The sequence below is a fragment of the Danio rerio genome, chromosome 21, assembly GCF_052040795.2.
Source record: "Danio rerio strain M-AB ecotype USA chromosome 21, GRCz13ab, whole genome shotgun sequence".
Taxonomy (NCBI): Eukaryota; Metazoa; Chordata; class Actinopteri; order Cypriniformes; family Danionidae; genus Danio; species Danio rerio.
The window spans coordinates 38,618,683-38,637,025 of NC_141041.1; the positions used below are offsets into that span (position 1 = coordinate 38,618,683).

At 35.6% G+C, this 18,343-nt stretch overlaps 1 protein-coding gene across 17 annotated transcripts in view; it reads left to right on the top strand.

Moving 5' to 3' along the window:
• The window catches only part of clint1b (clathrin interactor 1b), a 100,378-nt gene that overhangs the window by 72,167 nt on the left and 9,868 nt on the right, over positions 1-18,343 (top strand). For 3 of the 17 annotated variants that reach the window (XM_087301757.1, XM_087301761.1, XM_087301766.1), the window contains exons 7-9: positions 128-368; positions 849-945; positions 2,044-2,121. In XM_087301757.1, the coding sequence (XP_087157883.1) occupies positions 128-368; positions 849-945; positions 2,044-2,121 (416 nt within the window). Of the gene's footprint in view, positions 1-127; positions 369-848; positions 946-2,043; positions 2,122-6,036; positions 6,604-7,374; positions 7,481-7,602; positions 7,674-9,019; positions 9,205-9,375; positions 10,360-18,343 lie in introns of those variants that run through there. The other 14 variants (XM_087301758.1, XM_087301762.1, XM_087301767.1 and 11 more) reach the window with 9 other exon arrangements.

Consider the following 18,343-nt stretch of genomic DNA (forward strand, 5'->3'; position numbering starts at 1 on the left):
ACAGTGATGTGTCTTGCAGTACCATGGTGCTACAAACTACAATGTAGATATTGGGACTAGCAGAGTTTTGCATAGTTCAAAGTTCCTCAAAATATAAACTTAGTCTTTCTGCTATTTCTTCTTGCAGTGATAATGAGGAGGACAGAGTTTCACAGAATGGGCGTCCTGCAAAGTTGGAGTTCAAAGACGATGAGGAGATTATTACAACCAATAGCATTCAAATCACTCAAAGCACAGATACAATCACCTCCAACTCCACTACCACCACCCTTACACGCAAACGTGGTGGAGTCCCATCTAAAACAGTTGACTTGGGTGCAGCTGCTCATTACACTGGAGACAATAGTAGTCCAGAAGCTGACAACAAGGTAAAATACTGGCCTTTTAATTAATTCCACTGTTATTACTTTAATAGTACAGTAGATGGCTCATAAAGGCATAATTGATGTCAGTGTTCTCAGTTTGAAAAAAATAAATCTGTCAACAGGAGCCTTGTGAATATAAGTGCATTAATGTACTATTAAAAATAGTTTCACATTAATGGTTCATTACTTCTTTTTGAACAAGTGTTACTTTATATTGATTAAAATATTACTTACTTACAATTGTTGACAATTTATAAATCTATATATCGAGTATTTACATCATGATAATACAAATAATGCATAACCTAATCAGTGTAACTTAATCAGCTTTTTAAAAATATATTTTTTACATACACTGCAAAGCTAAAAATACAAAGTTTGAGTGGACCTATACAGTCGTAGCTGTAGTAGTGATTATGGATACAAAAGCAAACCTCTGCTGCCATCGTGTGGTAAAATATAAAATCATAATTTTTTTTTCAGACCTCAGCAAATCAGTCATCCACCCCAGGACTGACAGATTTGTTGATTGTTCAGTCTGGTTCTGGTCATCTGTTGTCTTCAGGTAAAACCCCATCAGGTGCATTCTCCATATTTAAATGCATGTTTTTTTGCTAAGCATTTATTATTGCTCACACAAGGTTAAGCTTTCAAACTAATTTGGCATTAATTATTTCTTCCAATTTTCTTTAATTCTGGAGATTTAACTCATGTAGATTTTCTTACTCTTACAATTAGATGTTCTTCAGTGATGCAGCTAGATAGTTTTACATTATGGGTGTGTATTGTATGTGTGTAAGTATTTCTCAGTATTTTCAATAAAATGGAATAATTGTTTATTTGCTAACAAACGCCAAACAAAAGCCTCATGTGAGATATTAAAATCACATTTTTAATCAGCTTTAAAAAATACAAAGACATAGGTTTGTTTATTTATTCATTCATTCATTAAGTCATTATCTTTTCAGCTTAGTGCCTTTATAAATTTGGGGTCGCCGCAGTGGAATGAACTGCCTGTTTATTTATTTATTTATTTATTATTCATTTATTTATTCATTCATTTTTGCTTTTGTGGGCAGAATAGTACTGATAGGAGAGCAAAGGACCATTAGGGAGGAATCTAACAAAGATGTCTGTGACCGTAAGCACAGTTCTGCTACACTGTGTCTGTGCTGTTCCAGCCCAGCCTGTTCATAGCTATTTGCATTAATTATATACAGTTGAAGTCAAAATTATTAGCCCTCTTCTAATTTTTTTTTCTTTTTCTGTCTTCAACTGTATACATAATATTTATACAAAACGGCCACAAACATACTTATGTAATGTAATGTAATGCAAACATACTTAAAATGTATGAACACTGCATACATATCACTTTCCTGTTGCTAAAACTGCTGTTTTTCTGTTTTTTGTGTTAAAAATAAGAGAGATTTTTAATTTACTTGTCCTTTGTGCTTGGAGAAGCATTCAAGATGCACTGTGCAGCTCAAGCAGACCATCACTCACTCATTTTTGCTTTGTATAAAAAACTAACCAATTTTTTTTCTTCTATGGGTTTGTGTGAGTACAATGTATTTCCTATGTCTTTTTATCTTAGTTATTCTGGTATTTCTAAATATTATGATTAGTATCACCTGTGTTACATTCTTTCTTTATATGCTGTCTTGATTGTTTACAGGTAGAAACTCAAACCTCATTAGTGATTTTGCTGATTTTTCCTCACCAGCTGCTTCTGCCAGTCTCCCGCCAGCTTCTGGTATGTAAAATTTAATTCCACATTGATTAAAATCACATGCACAGGATTGTTTTATTATTATTTATATTATATATTTTTTTATCTGCCTATTATAATTATAATAGTTATTAATATATATTATTAACTAGAAAGGCTGAAATGGTTCAGATTATTCATGGCTCGATTTGTGTCACGGTTTCAAGGGCTCTCAGTTTTGGTACAGTTTGGTAAAGAATATGTCAGAAGGGTTTGACTCAATAATACTCAAGTCAGGTGTGTTGACATAATTATTGGATATAAGAGTGTTAATCACAAACAAGACTGAATTTGCACATCATATTATTCCTTCACATGTTTAGTTAAGAGCCCCTCTCAAATCTCAACTGCGAGTTTTGTGGGTGCCTTGGTACTTAATATTTAAATATCAAAAGCATCTGAATTTAGTTTAAACACAGAGGGCTCTATTTTGACAGTCCATGCGCAAAATGGGGCGCAAATGCTTTCAGGGCATGTTAGAATCCACTTTTGCTAATATAAGGACGTAAAAATCCGCTTTGGGCCGTGACGCACGGTCTTAAAGGGTTGAGTTTATTTTCTTAAAGAGTTATAGGTGTGTTTTGAGAATAAACCAATTAGAGTCTCATCTCCCATTCCCTTCAAGAGTCAGTTGTGTCGCGCCATGGCACACTTGCTATTTACATGATGTAAAGTAAGTGTAGGTGGAAAAACTGAGCATTTCACTAGCAAGAAAACAGTTAAACAGAGATAAGGCATTTCATAATCTAGTTTCACTTTCACTCTCGTGGATAGGAAAACCTTGTACGCACAGACCTCAATTAGCCTATAAATAATTCATTTAGTTTGTTAAGCGCAAAGATTTGTTTCAAAACTATTTCTAAATTCAGTAAATTCAGCAAACGAATAAATGAACAATAATAACGAAGTGTGTTCAAAAACCCGAGTTATATCCTAATACACATGCTGTGCCCCATATGATCTAAAACCTGACAGGTGGACAAATCTAAGCTTGTTTTTAAGAAAACAAATACAAATATGCATACTGTATAATAAATAATACTGCTAATAATGATAATATTGTACAGAAGCAATTTGTATAAACTGAAAAAGCCTCCCGAGATGAAGAAAGCATAAAGGCAGTGGTTTTTAAATTCATGTAGGCTAGAAAATAATATGTTTTGTAACATTATAGTCCTTTTATATTTATATATATCCTTATTATATCCTATATATATTCTTAATATTTTGATTATTATTCATATGTAAAGATATTTGCGTATTGCTCTACATCTTCTGTGTATTAATCAGTGTGTAAGCCAAGCGCACTCTGCGCCAGACAATAGGCCTGCTTTGTTCTGGTCTAAAGAACAGACTATTATTGTTTCTCAAAATAGCAATGCGCCAAAACACGCATGCTTTTTTAGACCAGAACGCCTATGGGCGCACATATGAGCAAAAATGCTTTTACTATTTAAACAGCATGGCGCAACACCTTAAAACGACTCTTGCGCCGAGCTGAAAGTAGCAAATAACAATTGCGTCGCGCCTTGCACCACATTGCGCAGAGTGTATGATAGGGCCCAATGAGTCACATACATTGTGAGCTTCCATAGAGGTCGTAACGATTGGTTCAATGTTATGTTACTTTTCCCATATCTCCATGAAAAAGAATCTGCATCGGGATGTTTTTTTTTTTTTTTTTTGTGTAATAAAATTTCTTTCAACAGGTGTGAAGTACACTTGCGATGGTAGCCGGATTGAAACACATCTTTTACCCATGGCACTTAAAAGTGTCAACTGTATGCCACAAACAAACAATAATGAGTCTTTTAACAATATTTGTATTTATTTGTATTATTTTAATTACACAATATATTCCACAGATCAAACCCTACTTCCCGCATAGGAAGAGCAAGACAATGTAAAGAAAGACACAAACATAAACTTGTGCAAAGCTGACACTGCATATCGGGGCAATTTCTCTTTCTGGGCTTTTTAAAGAAGAGCCACAAAGCCTCTTAATATGAGAATGTCTCTGGTGCTAAAAGGAAAGAAACTTCTAATGCATAAATTAATATGTTTTCTATTAAGCTTTTGACCCTCAGCAACAGAATAATAACAGATAAATGAAAAAAAATATATATATTCAGCATCTAACACCTTTTATATCACACTGTTTCTTTTCAATGGGGGAAAGTAAATATATGTTTAAAAATGTTTAAACATAAAATAAAAAAATGAACTATTTCACTCTTTTGTGCTTTATTCAGGAGCCATGTGCACACACTGACAGATAAAAGCTGCTGCTTCTATCTCTTGGCTGTAGTCTTAGTCCTTAGAGATTAAGGGCCCTATCATACACCCGGCGCAAGCGCAAGATGTGTTTCTATGACTATTTTTAGACCAGTGCAACACAAATTTTCCCCTTTTTCACCACATAGTTTAAATAGTGTTTCAGTCTAGATAAGAGGCATGATAAGGCGCATTGTTGGTGCATTGCTATTTTGAGGAACTAAAATAGACTGTGCAATAGACTAGCTGAGAGCAGGTCTCAAAGTCCAGCTCAGAACGCATTAGTTGTGCGTCTCACTTACACATTGCTTAATTCACCCATGATGTAATACAAAAATGCAATACAAAAATATCTTTACAAATGAAAAAGAATTAAAGAAATAAAAGATTACAAAGTATTATTTTTAAGTTTTTAAGTGTTATTTTATTATTGAAGTATTATTATTTAAAGTATTATGCGCCCTGCACTATGGACTTTGTGCCTAGATTGTTAAAATAGACCCCTAAGTCTCACTGGCCAACGTTTGCATACATGCATGACAAACATTTTGTGTGACCTCTAAATTAATCCAAAATCTATTAATTTAATATATAATTAAATTTGTTTATTTAACAACTACATTTAACAACTCTTAACCACTGTTTTGTAATAACAGTAACTCCGAAAGTATGGTCACCCTATTTAAGATAAGGCTTTTCTTTTGTTCACGTTTTGATGTTTTTCTCGAAGCTACTACCAAAGTCAGAACTGTAAAAAGAGTTTCTTGACCTGGTTTGGTGAAATATATCTTCCGCGTCTCTGTAGATCTCTCCAGAGCATATGAGATTGTGTGTGGTAGTGTCGACAGTTCTTGCACACACATAATTAACAGTACAAAACGTGTTAGATGAGCCAAGATTTTCCTACCAATCAACAGTGGATGTTTTGTTATATTGAGTACTTACAAAAAAAGTGTAAAATGAAAATAACAGTTTAAAAAATAAGTATTACCAAATAAACTTGTATTTTTACCACCCAGGTAAATTCTATGTGTGGCATGCATTACATTTTCATGGAGCTAGCAGTATTCTAACACAATTAGCATGTACAGTAGTTAGCATGTAGCTAACATGATAAGCAAATGTTAACAATTTTAACAGCATAGTAATCATGTAGCTAGTTTGATGGTACAAATAGCTAAATATTAACAACATGGTAACTGTGAAACTAGCATGATGATGATAACATGATTACCCAGATAGCAGGCAGTAATCGGCCCGAGCTCGGCTGCCCCCCGGCGCCTCCGGCTCCGACTCGGCATCGGCGAGTGTTATCCGGGCCAGTTCTTATTTTATCTAGTAATCTGTTAGCTCCACGTTTAATGATAATTTGAGAAAATATTCATGGTACGATAGCAAAAAAAAAAAAAAAAAGAATATTTAGTGTGGATGGTCGCAATGTTTAGACGCAAACAAAACAGTATTATTTATAAATTTTTATGCATGTCATCTAGAGAAAAACTATGTAAAATTCGCTTATTTTTGAGATAGCACGCTCCTGTGCTGACTGTTTTTTTTTTTAAAGCAGAAGTTGGTTTCATAATAAACACATGCGTTACTAAACTCCTGATCCAAACTCCAATCCAGACGGTGGCGGTAATGCTCCAAAAAGCTGGTTGTCAACCACCATGGCACGAAGATCACAAGAAGAAAAAGTTTGGTTTTTCAATGATTTCACGTGGATTCCGGTCAGAAAGGTAAGCTTTTTACTGCTTGTGTTCTGTATAATTAGCGAATTTAGAGCTTAAAACATTTCCACGGTGTTTGGTTGTAACAGCGTTTAGTAATTTAAAACAGTTTGATACGAAATGTAACTTGCTTTAAGAAACACGACTGGAGCTAATGTATGCTAACGCTAACAGTTACAAACACGTCTGAAAGTTCCTTTTCCTTTTACACAATGTTAGATTGTAACGTGTGTAGTAACTGAAAACTATTTTAAAGAAACATGAAACGAATTTGTGTGTATGCTCACTTTGCGTTAAAGAAAGTTTCTGTAGACGAATCCATTAACTAACTTGGCAAAACGTGTTTTTTTCCTGATTTAACATTATAAAGTACCGTGGATGTTGAAAAAAATCATTGTACAGGCGTATACTTATCCAACAGTATTAATTCTGTGATTGTGTAAATAAAAACTAATCGTTTTGGATTAATAAAATATTATTGTTTATCTTGTTTATGCAGTTAGTCACGAAAATGATCGAAACTCGACTGTTTACTATTCTCTTTAAATTATCCAAGAGAAATATATTACTATGCACTTTAATTCATATGTGTTAGCCTATGTGAATCAATTATATCTTTTGTTCAAGCTGTAATGGTCAGTTAATGTAAAACTGAACGTCTTAAAGCAGATTTTGATGTTTTTTTTATGTTATTGACAGTGATAAATTCTGATTTAAATGAATGGGTAACAATATTTGTTGGTTAAGTCTTATTGTTCTTGTTTAACAAAGGTTAGTGAGATCATTTTGCAGCACATCACGACCAAAGAAGTCAATGGCACACTCTTTTGAACGTGAACAGGCATGTTATAGTTGTGTGCTAAAAGTCCATTATAAGCTGTAAACTGCTGATACATTTTCAACATAGATTGAGCTTTTCAGACATTACATTACTAATTGCTTCACAAACAGCTGAAATGGTTTATTGTTATTGGCTATCATCATCAAACATTTTTCACAATGGTAGGTTAATCTTCATGGGTACAGAATAATGCATGTGCTTGACCATCTTACAAATCTATGTCTCAGATTCATAAGGCTGTCACTCTGCATGAATCTCCGAATAAATCTTGTGCAACCTTCTGGGTACTGATTATTTACACTATAGGTATTATATGCATTAATTAACTTTGATAGTATTTCAGGATTTGAACTTTTCTTTACGGGAGGTTAACAACAATGTGATGTTTTATTATAGATGCATATGAGGAAGCTCGACTCAAACATCCACACGCAACTGTGATTTCTGACTGGTAGACAGATGAGGATGATGATCGCCTGTCATACTTCTAAAGACAGAACAGGTTTGTTTGCAATTATTTTAAACACATACTGTCAACATTGTCATTGATCTATTACAACCTGTGAGTTTTGCCCTGGCACTATACTAAAGTGATGTTTTGTTTTGTAAATGTATCTGATTAAGGGACAGTATAGACACATCTATACCATGATGAAGAAAAATTACTTGGAACAAAGAGGCTGGATAAAAGGCAGGTATGACGATTTCAGAAATCAAGGCAGCACCACAAGTACCATCACCATCAATGACTATGGCAGAAATCTTAAGACCACCATAAAGATGCACAGATACTGTACATTCCAGTACACCAGGCGTGTCCAAACTACGGCCCGCGGGCCATCTGCGGCCCGCGAGGCTTTTTATAAATATCAATAGAATCTGGCCCGCTATACAAAAATGAACGTAATTCAATAAATAACCACCGGGTGTCGCTATTACATGCATTCAATTAAGCAGCAGTTCTTGTTATTATCTATCTATCTATCTATCTATCTATCTATCTGTCTGTCTGTCTGTCTGTCTGTCTGTCTGTCTGTCTGTCTGTCTGTCTGTCTGTCTATCTATCTATCTATCTATCTATCTACACACACACAGTTGAAGACTGAATTATTAGCCCCTCATTGATTTATTTCTTCTTTTTTAAATATTTCCCAAATGATGTTTAACAGAGCAAGAACATCTTTACAGTATGTCTGATAATATTTTTTCTTTTGGAGAAAGACTTATGTTTTATTTCGGCTAGAATAAAAAGCGGTTTAATTTTTTTTATGAACCATTTTAAGGTCAAAATTATTAGCCCCTTAAGTCTTCAGAACAAACCATTGTTATAAAATAACTTGCCTAATTACCTTAACTTGACTAGTTAACTTGATTAACCTAGTTAAGCCTTTAAATGTCACTTTAAGCTGTATAGAAGTGTCTTAAAAATATCTAGTCAAATATTATTTACTGTCATCATGGCAAAGATAAAATAAATCAGTTATTAGAAATGAGTTACTAAAACTAATATGTTTAGAAATGTGTGGAAAAAAATGTTTAACTCTCCATTTAACAGAAATTGGGGAAAAAATAAACGGTGGCTAATAATTTAGGGGGGCTAACAATTCTGACTTCAACTGTATGTATATATATATATATATATATATATATATATATATATATATATATATATATATATATATATACACACACACACACACACACACGTCTGTGTGATGTATGTAAAATTTGGCCCGCGACAACGTTTGTTTTTTTGCATCTGGCCCTCGGCCCAAAAAGTTTAGACACTCCTGCAGTACACCTATGAACATTTACAGTCTTTGTTCTAGTGCAGTTTGAGATCAAGACAGAACTTATTGCATCTCGTGATGTCTTTGTAAGAATTGAAGACATCACTAAATTTGTTAAGGTTTAATGCAGCTAGAAAGTAAAGATCAACTAGAGAATATCAGCAGTGTCTAACCCACTGTTGTATTTACAGAAGTTGTATGAGAATAAGCTACAGGTTGATTTATACTAATCTGTTATTTTTCTTTTTTAGCACGACTGACTGAAGTTTTAAAATCATGCAACGTCATAAAGCAGCAGCTGGGCCTGATTCTCACAAAACCAAAACAGACGTGATGAAATTCCAGATGTAAACACATTTGACCTTCCTTTGGCCAATTTGATTTGGAAAAGCTTGAATATCAACTAAAGGAGCAGCCCGAACAAATGAAGAAACTGGTAAGTTCAAGCTCTTGCTAATTTCAAAGTGTTTTAAGTTTATTTGTTTTTTTTAATTGTTTTTTTTTTTTTTTTTGCTTCGTAGGTAGCCTACTTTTTTCCAAATTTTTTCCTTTTTTTTTACATTAGTACTTGTTCACTACTAATTATCTGTTTATCTTTTAATCACAGATGGAGTGAGGACAAATGTCCATACCACGCCACTGATAAAGAAGTGGAAAATGCATTACAAGGTAGCTACAACTTGCCCCTGACAGGGATGGAGGAAGAAAGAAGAGAAAGCTAATGTGTCAAATGTCTACATCACTATTTTGTTTTATTTTTTAAACAACATTTTAAGTGTATTAGGATGTTCCCTGATACTTGAACAATTTGTTTCTTTCATCTGCATTTATATATATATATATCTATGTATATGTATATATATATATATATATATATGTGTGTGTGTGTGTGTGTGTGTATATATGTATGGTATGTATGTATGTATGTGTGTGCGCCAAATTCTGAAGAAACATCTTGATACATTTTTAATAAACGTAATACAAATAAAATTATAAATATAAAATTGCACAAGACGTGTATATATATGAAATGTATAATCATCTCACTCATGTCTTGCTGTTTGTGCAATTGATTTTGTTCAAGTTTATTTAAAAAAAAAAGTTTGACTTTATACTTCTGCAATTTTATATATATATATATATATATATATATATATATATATATATATATATATATATATATATATATGTTTGTTTATTATTATTTTAATGTTTTATTAAAAATGTTTCAAGATGTTTTTTTCAGAATTCTGCAGTACTTTTTACAAGTTTGACTTGGATATTTTACGGATTGTCATTGGTATTTTTAAGATGTTTCTTGCTATATCTTAAATTGGTTTCTATATTTAGGTTTATATAAAATTTAGCTGTTTTTTACAAATTTTTAATTCAAGTCTATTGGGAAAACAGGGTTGTTTTAAAAAACATCTGTGTTTGTGTGTAATTTTTAGAGTTTTTGTTTAAATCTTTCTGTGTGTCTTTATTGTGTTGTTTTATTGTTGTTTTTATATTGATATTCTTGTGCACTACAAAATTATTTATAAAATTTTAATACTATTTTTTTCATGCAATCAATAAACGTTTAACATTTATTTATTTTGTCATTTGTCTGATTATTTTCGTTACAGAATATGTATGCAGTTTGCACTTTATTCAAAGGTTAAACGCAGTGCTTACACTTTGTGTGTACATTATAGCCTGTGTTTGCTGTTATATAAATTCAAATGGTTGTAATACCATATATCAAGTACCAATGTAATACCAAAAGGTTTTATAAGGTGTATAAATACGGAGTCGCGCCAGCTCCGGGCCGCAGCGCACATTACCCTCGCGCCGATTCCGGCGCGGATGCGCAGCGTCGGCTCGCTTACGGCCGCCGCATCTGGCCCGCTTGATTCGGGCCGGAATCGGGCAGTGAGTCCACAGGCATCCGGCCCGAGTCCGGCAGCCGAAGTTGGGCCGAGGGGTTAGTCTCCGGCAGGCGACAATCTAGCCGGAACTGGCCCGAGTGTATTTTGCTATCTGGGTAGCATGAAGCTAACATGCTGTTCATATAATAAAAACAATACAAAACAAAATTTATTTCTATAGCACATTTAAAAAACTGCCATAGAAAAAAAGTGTTTTCCAGCATAACTACCTAAAAATACACAGACAAAGGTTCAGACACCTCCACCAATTAGAACAACAATTCAACATTAAAAAAATCAACAACATCAATAACAACGAAAACTGATCCCTCTGACACTGAAAGCTCTACTAAAAGGGTACTACTTGTATTTCAGTCAAGGCTTAAAAGCGCAGTAGGAAATCTGGGGAAATACTAACTTTAGCATCATAGTATTGACAATGCAAATCCCTTCCTGTTTTTTTACATTGCATTTGAGTTACAATGACTGACACTAACTTTTAATTTTGTCTGTGCTAGCACTTGTTTAAACAGTCTTTCATTTCTTTTTACAATTGAACAACTTAATTAATGCTTAAGTCTATTTAACTGACTATATTTTGATTTAGAATATGACATGCTGTGGCAACATGGTGGTGCAGTGGGTAGCACGATTGCTTCACAGCAAGAAGGCTGTGTGGTTCGAATACCGGCTGGGTCAGTTGGCATTTCTCTGTGGAGTTTGCATGGTTTCCCCATGTTTGCGGGGGTTTCTTCTAGGTGCTCCGGTTTCCCCCACAGTCCAAATATGTGCTGTAGGTGAATTGAACAGGCTAAATTAACTGTAGTGTATGTGTGTAAATGCAGGAGTGTATGGGTGTTTCCCAATGTTGGGTTGCAGCAACAATGGTATCCGCTGTGTAAAACATATGCTGGATAAATTGGAAATTTGGAAAATTCTATAACATAAGTGATTTCTTACTTAAGACAATACAACAAATATTATTTAATGTGTTCCTCATGATATTTATTGTTTTGTGTTTGTTTTGTTTTTTGTTTTATTTTGTTTTGTTCTTCCCCCAAAATAAACTCATAACAAATTTGGTGCTTGCAACACATTTCAAAAAAGGTTGTAATGTTTGTAAAATGTTCGTTAAACTTTTTAATGTTGCCATTCCTTTTCATAACACTTAAAATATGTTTAGGCACTGAAGACACCAGGGGCCTGTTTCAGAAAGGAGGTTAAGTAAAAACTCAGAGTATTTTAACCCTGAAATGAGAGAAACTCTGGGTTTTCCGTTTCAAAATGGCAGGTTTGTTAAACTTGAGAAAGCAGGGTAAGTCAAGCCTGTTTCTGAAAGTGAGGTAACTTTAACTCAGAGTCAGTTACTGTGGCAACTTACTCTTTGAACCTAACCTGGTCAGGAGCAAGTTTTAGGGTGCTTTCACACCTACACTTTTGTTTCGGAACGTGTCTCGTTTGCCCAGTTAGCGCGGTTCGATTGGCATATGTGAACAGGGCAATCGCGCTCTGTTCCGCGCCAAAGTAATCGCTCCGAGATCGCTTGAATGAGGTGGTCTCGGCTCGATTGAAACGAACCCTGGAGCGGTTCGATTACAGTGAGAAAGCGATCCGATCCGAGCGCGGTTATATCACAGTGTTTTATGGATATGTAATAGGCTTACGGCTATATGAAGAGAGAATTATGAGTAGGGCTGGAAGTTTCGCGAGTCTCCGGATGCCCGCAAACAAGTGATGATCTCCCGGTAATCTCGTGTCTCTCTCCCAGTCCTCAAATAGGCATCGTTGCGCACCCTTCTCCCCCTCCCCACCGTGTCTCTCCCTCAGACACGTCACGCGCGCGCACCCTGTCAATCACCACCAAACCACCACCTCTCCTGACAGCTGAGCGTGACACTGCAAAATAAACCCTGACACTCTGACCAATGTAAGGAGAGTTTACTCGCACGTGACTTGTTTTAGCTCTTTTGGTCCGATTAGAAACTTTGCAGTGTGAAAGCGAACCGCTCCAAGAGCAAAGAGCAACAATGTAACAATTTTAATCTCTGTTTCGGAACAACTGAATCGATTCACAGGTGTGAAAGCACCCTTATTCTCTAAACTCAGAGTTTCTGTTGGTCTCCTCCCCTTTTTTAAAGATGAAGCAGTATTTCTCGCCTTAGCCTTAAGTTTCCACCCACCTATTTTAATGCTCATTTTAGAGATGTGCATAAAAACAATTGATGGAAACGTCATGATACATATAATTTTTGAAAATATGCATAAAAATTGATTAGGATAAACTTTTATTCGATAGAAAATATGCGCATAAACTACGATGTAAACACTTTTACTGAACATAGTACAGTATGTACATTACAAAAAGGTCATAATTTGATGATGAAAATGTGTGTGAATGGACAAACCAGAAGGCTGAGCACACTGTAACACGTCTTAAATGTTGTTTTAGTCATTTTAAAATGCCTTAACTGTTTCAGTATTAGTGTATATTATTAATTACCTCAGAGCGTCTGGAGCGTGTCAAGAGTCTCCGCTTCTCATGGCTTCAAACGCCCCCACGTGTTCATTGTGTGTCAGCATTGTCTTCTGAGGCGCAAGTACATTTATTAAATAAAGAAAAAATGACGCAGCTTCTTCTACCTCAATAAATTCTGTTTTTACTGTTGATATTTGGCCCCAGTTAATCAGGAAGTGACGATTTTGTTCTCTTTGACTCGTTGGATGGAAATTGCTTTTTTCGCATCTTTTACGCAATATTCCAGTTTTGCACATAAATTTGTGTAATATATTTGGATGAGAATATAGATATTGCCTACCTTTTAGTCACACACACACAACAATAAATAATTAGCTTAAATTCACTGACCTTCGACATGTACTGTAACTAGATTAATTATTCTTTCTAAAAATAATTTTTAGTACTGCCTTACTAAACTTACCTTCTAAATGTTATATCAAACTCTATCACTTGATCAGTAAAAAAGGCAGACACAAGTGCACTGTTAAATCTATTAAAACTGATTAACGTGTATAAAAGTTTGGAAAAAAATTATAAACATCACACATTACATTACTTATTTTATTATACTTAATTATTTAAATATTTTAAATGTAACATTACGCATTTACTTGAGCAGCTGTTTTTCCAGGCTAACTGTCTCTGTTTCACTGATAGTTGCTTCTTTTGAAATATATACGCTCATATTTGCTATAACTTTGCATAAGCACATCAAATTCAGCTGGAGAAAGAAATGGTGATCTCTTTTTTTAAGATGTTGCCATGGTCACTCGTAATATCTGCGCTCCATTGATAATGCCTTTTTATAGTCACGGTGTGCGTGCTTAACTCTGAGTTGGTCTACTCAAAGTTATTGACCTAACTGAACGAGTTATTACTCTCTCGGTAAATCAACTCAGAGTTCAAGTTTAAACTCCGAGTTGTTTGAACCTCCTTACTGAAACAGGCCCCAGGAGAAGAAGTGCTTTATGTGCAATTTTGTCCCATTCTTCCTGCAAATAATTCTTAATGTTTGCAACAGTACTCAGGCTTTGTTGTCGCATTTGTTAGGGCTTCGTTGTCGCAGTGGCACTTCAAAATGTGCCACTCATTTTCTCATGGAGGCAGGTTGGGACTGCAGGCAGGCCATGCAAGTGCCTGTATCGTCTTCCTCCACAGACAGAACTTTGAAATGTGTGCAGAATGTTGTTTTGCATTGCCTCAATAAAATATTCATGGGCATCCTTGGAAAACAAGGCAGCATATTGTGCTTCAAAATCTCTATGTCCTTTTTAGCATTAATGGTTCCATCACAGAAGTAAAAAGTAACTTTGCCAAGGGCACTGACACAACCCCATACCACAAGAGACCCTGGCTTTTGGACTGGTTGCTGGTAACAGTCTGGATGATCCCGTTCTTCTTTGGTCTAGAGCACACAGCCTCCATTTCTTCCCAAAAATACCTGAAACACTGATTCATCTGACCACATTACACTTTTCCACTGTGTGATGGTTCATCCCAGATGCCTCAAAAGCTAGAGAAGACGATGGTGCTTCTGGACACTGTTAACATAGGGATTTGTTTTGGCACAGTAAAGTGTTTACTGGCATTTGTGGATGTAACCTGTAAGTATTTTGATACTTGACAAAGGTTTCCCAAAGTAGTCTTTAGCCCATGTGGTGAGAATTCTTGATGCAGTGCCACTTGAGGGATCGGAGATAATGGTTGTTCAGTTTAGGCTTGCTCCCTTGTTCTTTATGCACACAGATTCCTTGACTCTTTTAATTATGTTATGCATTGTTGAGGGGAAAATATCCAAATGTCTTCCTATCTTTCTTTGAAACACATTGTTTTAAACATTTCAATATATCTTTTTTAAACGAATGTGTTGGCAAACTGGTGATCCTCTGCCAATTTTTGCTCCTGTAAGGGTTATATTCTATCGGCCCAGTGATGGATTCCGGTAAATGGTTGAAGGTTTTATGCGTGTGAGCCTTTTCTAGCACTTTTGAAAATAATTATCTTATTGATTAGAATTCATTTTGTTTGTTTCTTGATCCAAATTTACTCTGACTCCAATTTCAAGTGATCATTAAATTTACACTGTGTTTCTAATTAGTAACCGATCACATTCAACAAAAGTTAATACATTTGCGTATTTGATTAGTTCAGATACACTAAACTTTCTGTTATACATTCACTGCAGACCAGTTGTCGTATTGTGGCAACACCTGGTCAATTCACATGTCTGCACTGCTTGGGTTGCCCATCTTGATTCTTAATTATCCCCCAGAGATACTATTAGGGGTCCCCCACACCCTCCTACTTGCATGGTATCTGTTTTTTTTTTTCTTTTGGATTCCTTCGGAAAAAGAAAAGACACGAGTGTCCATTCATCTTAAACATTCAACTCCATGATGGAATCAAGGGATTAAGAAATCGAAATTATCTTGCACTTCTAAAGAACTATCCTTTTCTTGGATGGTGCTTTTTTACTAAATTACAATTACAATCACTTGTTGACTTCACATATTTGTAAGAATCAGGTCGTTGGTTTAACTCATGTTTAAACTTTGGGGATTCGAATCAAAGATTCGAACATGATTCACAAAGAATTATTTAAAGCTTACACTTAACTTAAGTATTTGTCCAGCAAATAGAACGTTTAGTTAAGCAATTCTGTATTATATTATTACGTGGCCAACAATAACAATGTAAGAACAGTATCTAATTATTTAATGAGCAAGGTAGCAGTATCTGAAGCTGAGACATTAACTTATAAAGCACACAACACACCAACACTGATCTTAAAATGAAACAAAAGTTTATTGCTACTCTATAACACAAAGTACTAATCTACGTAAAACAAACAAATGCACATACATACACACACGCACAAGCAGTTTGAGGAGAGTTTTGACTGAGTGGATTCATCTTCTAGTCTTTGCTAAGTTCTTAGCATTGCAACATGAGAGAAACCATAAAAGCAGAGAATTTCACTATTCTTTACTACTTAAACATAATTCACACTAGTTTCAACAATGGATAGAAACCTTGTTTGTGCTACTTGCGTTCTGATGGAATTTTGGTTTCCTCGACTGGTCCAAAGGGAAATCCCGGCGAAGCTGATTGGTCAGCGTAGCAACTTCAGTGACGTGATGGAATTCCCTTGTCGGTGAAGAGGGGTTTCCTAAGTCGGTTGCTAGCGTTCAAAGTCCTTCCTGGGTTTCTGTAGTTACGATGAGTTTCAGAGTTTGATGTGTTGACCCGATGGCTTGTTGTTGAAGCGGTTGCACAAGCAGATCGGGGGTCAAGCCGGCAGCAAGTGAAGGTCGCGGTCTGCTCCGTGATGTAACGAGGCTTCCGGCGAGGCGATGTAATGGCCACACCACAAAAAGAGCGACGTATGGGCAGCGACGGCGGTGACGACTGGCAAAGATGACCGGCAAAAGACAGCGATGAAATTTCTTTGTTCAAAGTTTATAGGCTTTGGTTGAGGCTGGGTCTACATAATACTTGTCCAATCAGAGAAGGTGCGGGGTGGGGTCACACCCCAATTCTGCCCTCTAGAAGACCGGGTTGGCAAATTGTGTCGGTGCTGCTTTGATAGCATAGTTGTTAAAATATAGTCTCATAACATGGACACCTTTCATAGTATGGTTTCTTCATATAAAACAATGCATTTGAAACTTTCCTAGCTTTCAATCAATACCAAACATGAAGTATTTCACAAACATTCTGTAGATTTAATTTGTCACTGAGGGCTATAACTCAATAACTATCCATAACAGTTTTTGTTAAACACATGGAACATGTACACACAAAAACCTACAGAAACATAAAGCAAACATACATTACTCAAATTAACTATTTTTACTGTATGTCCATTTAAAGTTTGGAAGCTTGTGATTGCTTCTTTGTGAGCCTAGAATGTGTATTCCTCTCAGACATGGGTCGCTGGCGTGAAACAAAAGGCACTTTCAGTTACTAGTTTGGTGGGTTTTTGATTGTAGAGCCTCTTATTGTTTTAAGGTGTAATAGTTAATTAGCACGCAGTTGTGATCCCAACTGGCAAGTCATCCTGTGGATTGCCTTGAAAATGAAATCAAAGCTCAGACATGTAGGCACCAACCAATCTTTTAAGAAAAATATGGTCTGTGACTTGTTCGGTTCTGGAACGATCCGTTGACTCCCTACATATTTCAAACCACGTCATTGTTTAACCAATTTACCTGATTAAGAACCCTAAATTGCTCCTGTCTCCTGTCCATCTCCTTTTTTGGGATGTGCTGCAGGTCTGAATGACAGGAGAGGAAGTATATTTACAAATGAAATAAAGTTGATCAGAGGAAGTATATTTACAAATGAAATAAAGTTGATCAGACAACATGACATACTTTGTTCAAATTGTCTGCAATGAAATACAAGTCAAAGTAAATTTTGAAAAGTAAAAAGATTTTGGGGTGACGCGATGGCGCAGTAAGTAGTGCTCTCACCTCACAGCAAGAAGGCTGCTGGTTCGAGCTTCGGCTAGGTCAGTTGGCGTTTCTGTGTGGAGTTTGCATTTTCTCCCCGCGTTTGTGTGGGTTTCCTCCGGGTGCTCCGGTTTCCCCCACAGTCCAAAGACATGTGGTACAGGTGAATTGGGTTGGCTAAATTGTCCGTAGTGTATGAGTGTGAATGAGTGTGTATGGATGATTCCCAGAGATGGGATGCAGCTGGAAGGGCATCCGCTGCGTAAAACATATGCTGGATAAGTTGTTTTACCCCAGATTAATAAAGGGATTAAGTCGAAAAGAAAATGAATGAATGAATGAATGAAAAAAGCTTTTATTCAGATATTTAAAAATATAATCGCTTAATTTGATGCATGGTACAGCGTGGTCATTTTAGAGTAAATCATGAAGAACTCTTTAAAAAGATTGATTATCTGCCACCACTATGTGGAAAGGCAAATTTTAAGTAGAAATGAAAGGATTTTTCTAGTGTTTTGAGGTAAAGATGCAGAAAATCAAAATTTTACTTTTAAGGTTGGGATACATCAGGAATAGACAGTATTACCTGTTTGCAAACGGTTGTCGTGCACTGTCAACTTATCTTCTCTTCAAAAATGGTTCATTGCTGAAATCTGGGGGGAAAATAACATTTTTTATGAACCATGGATTATT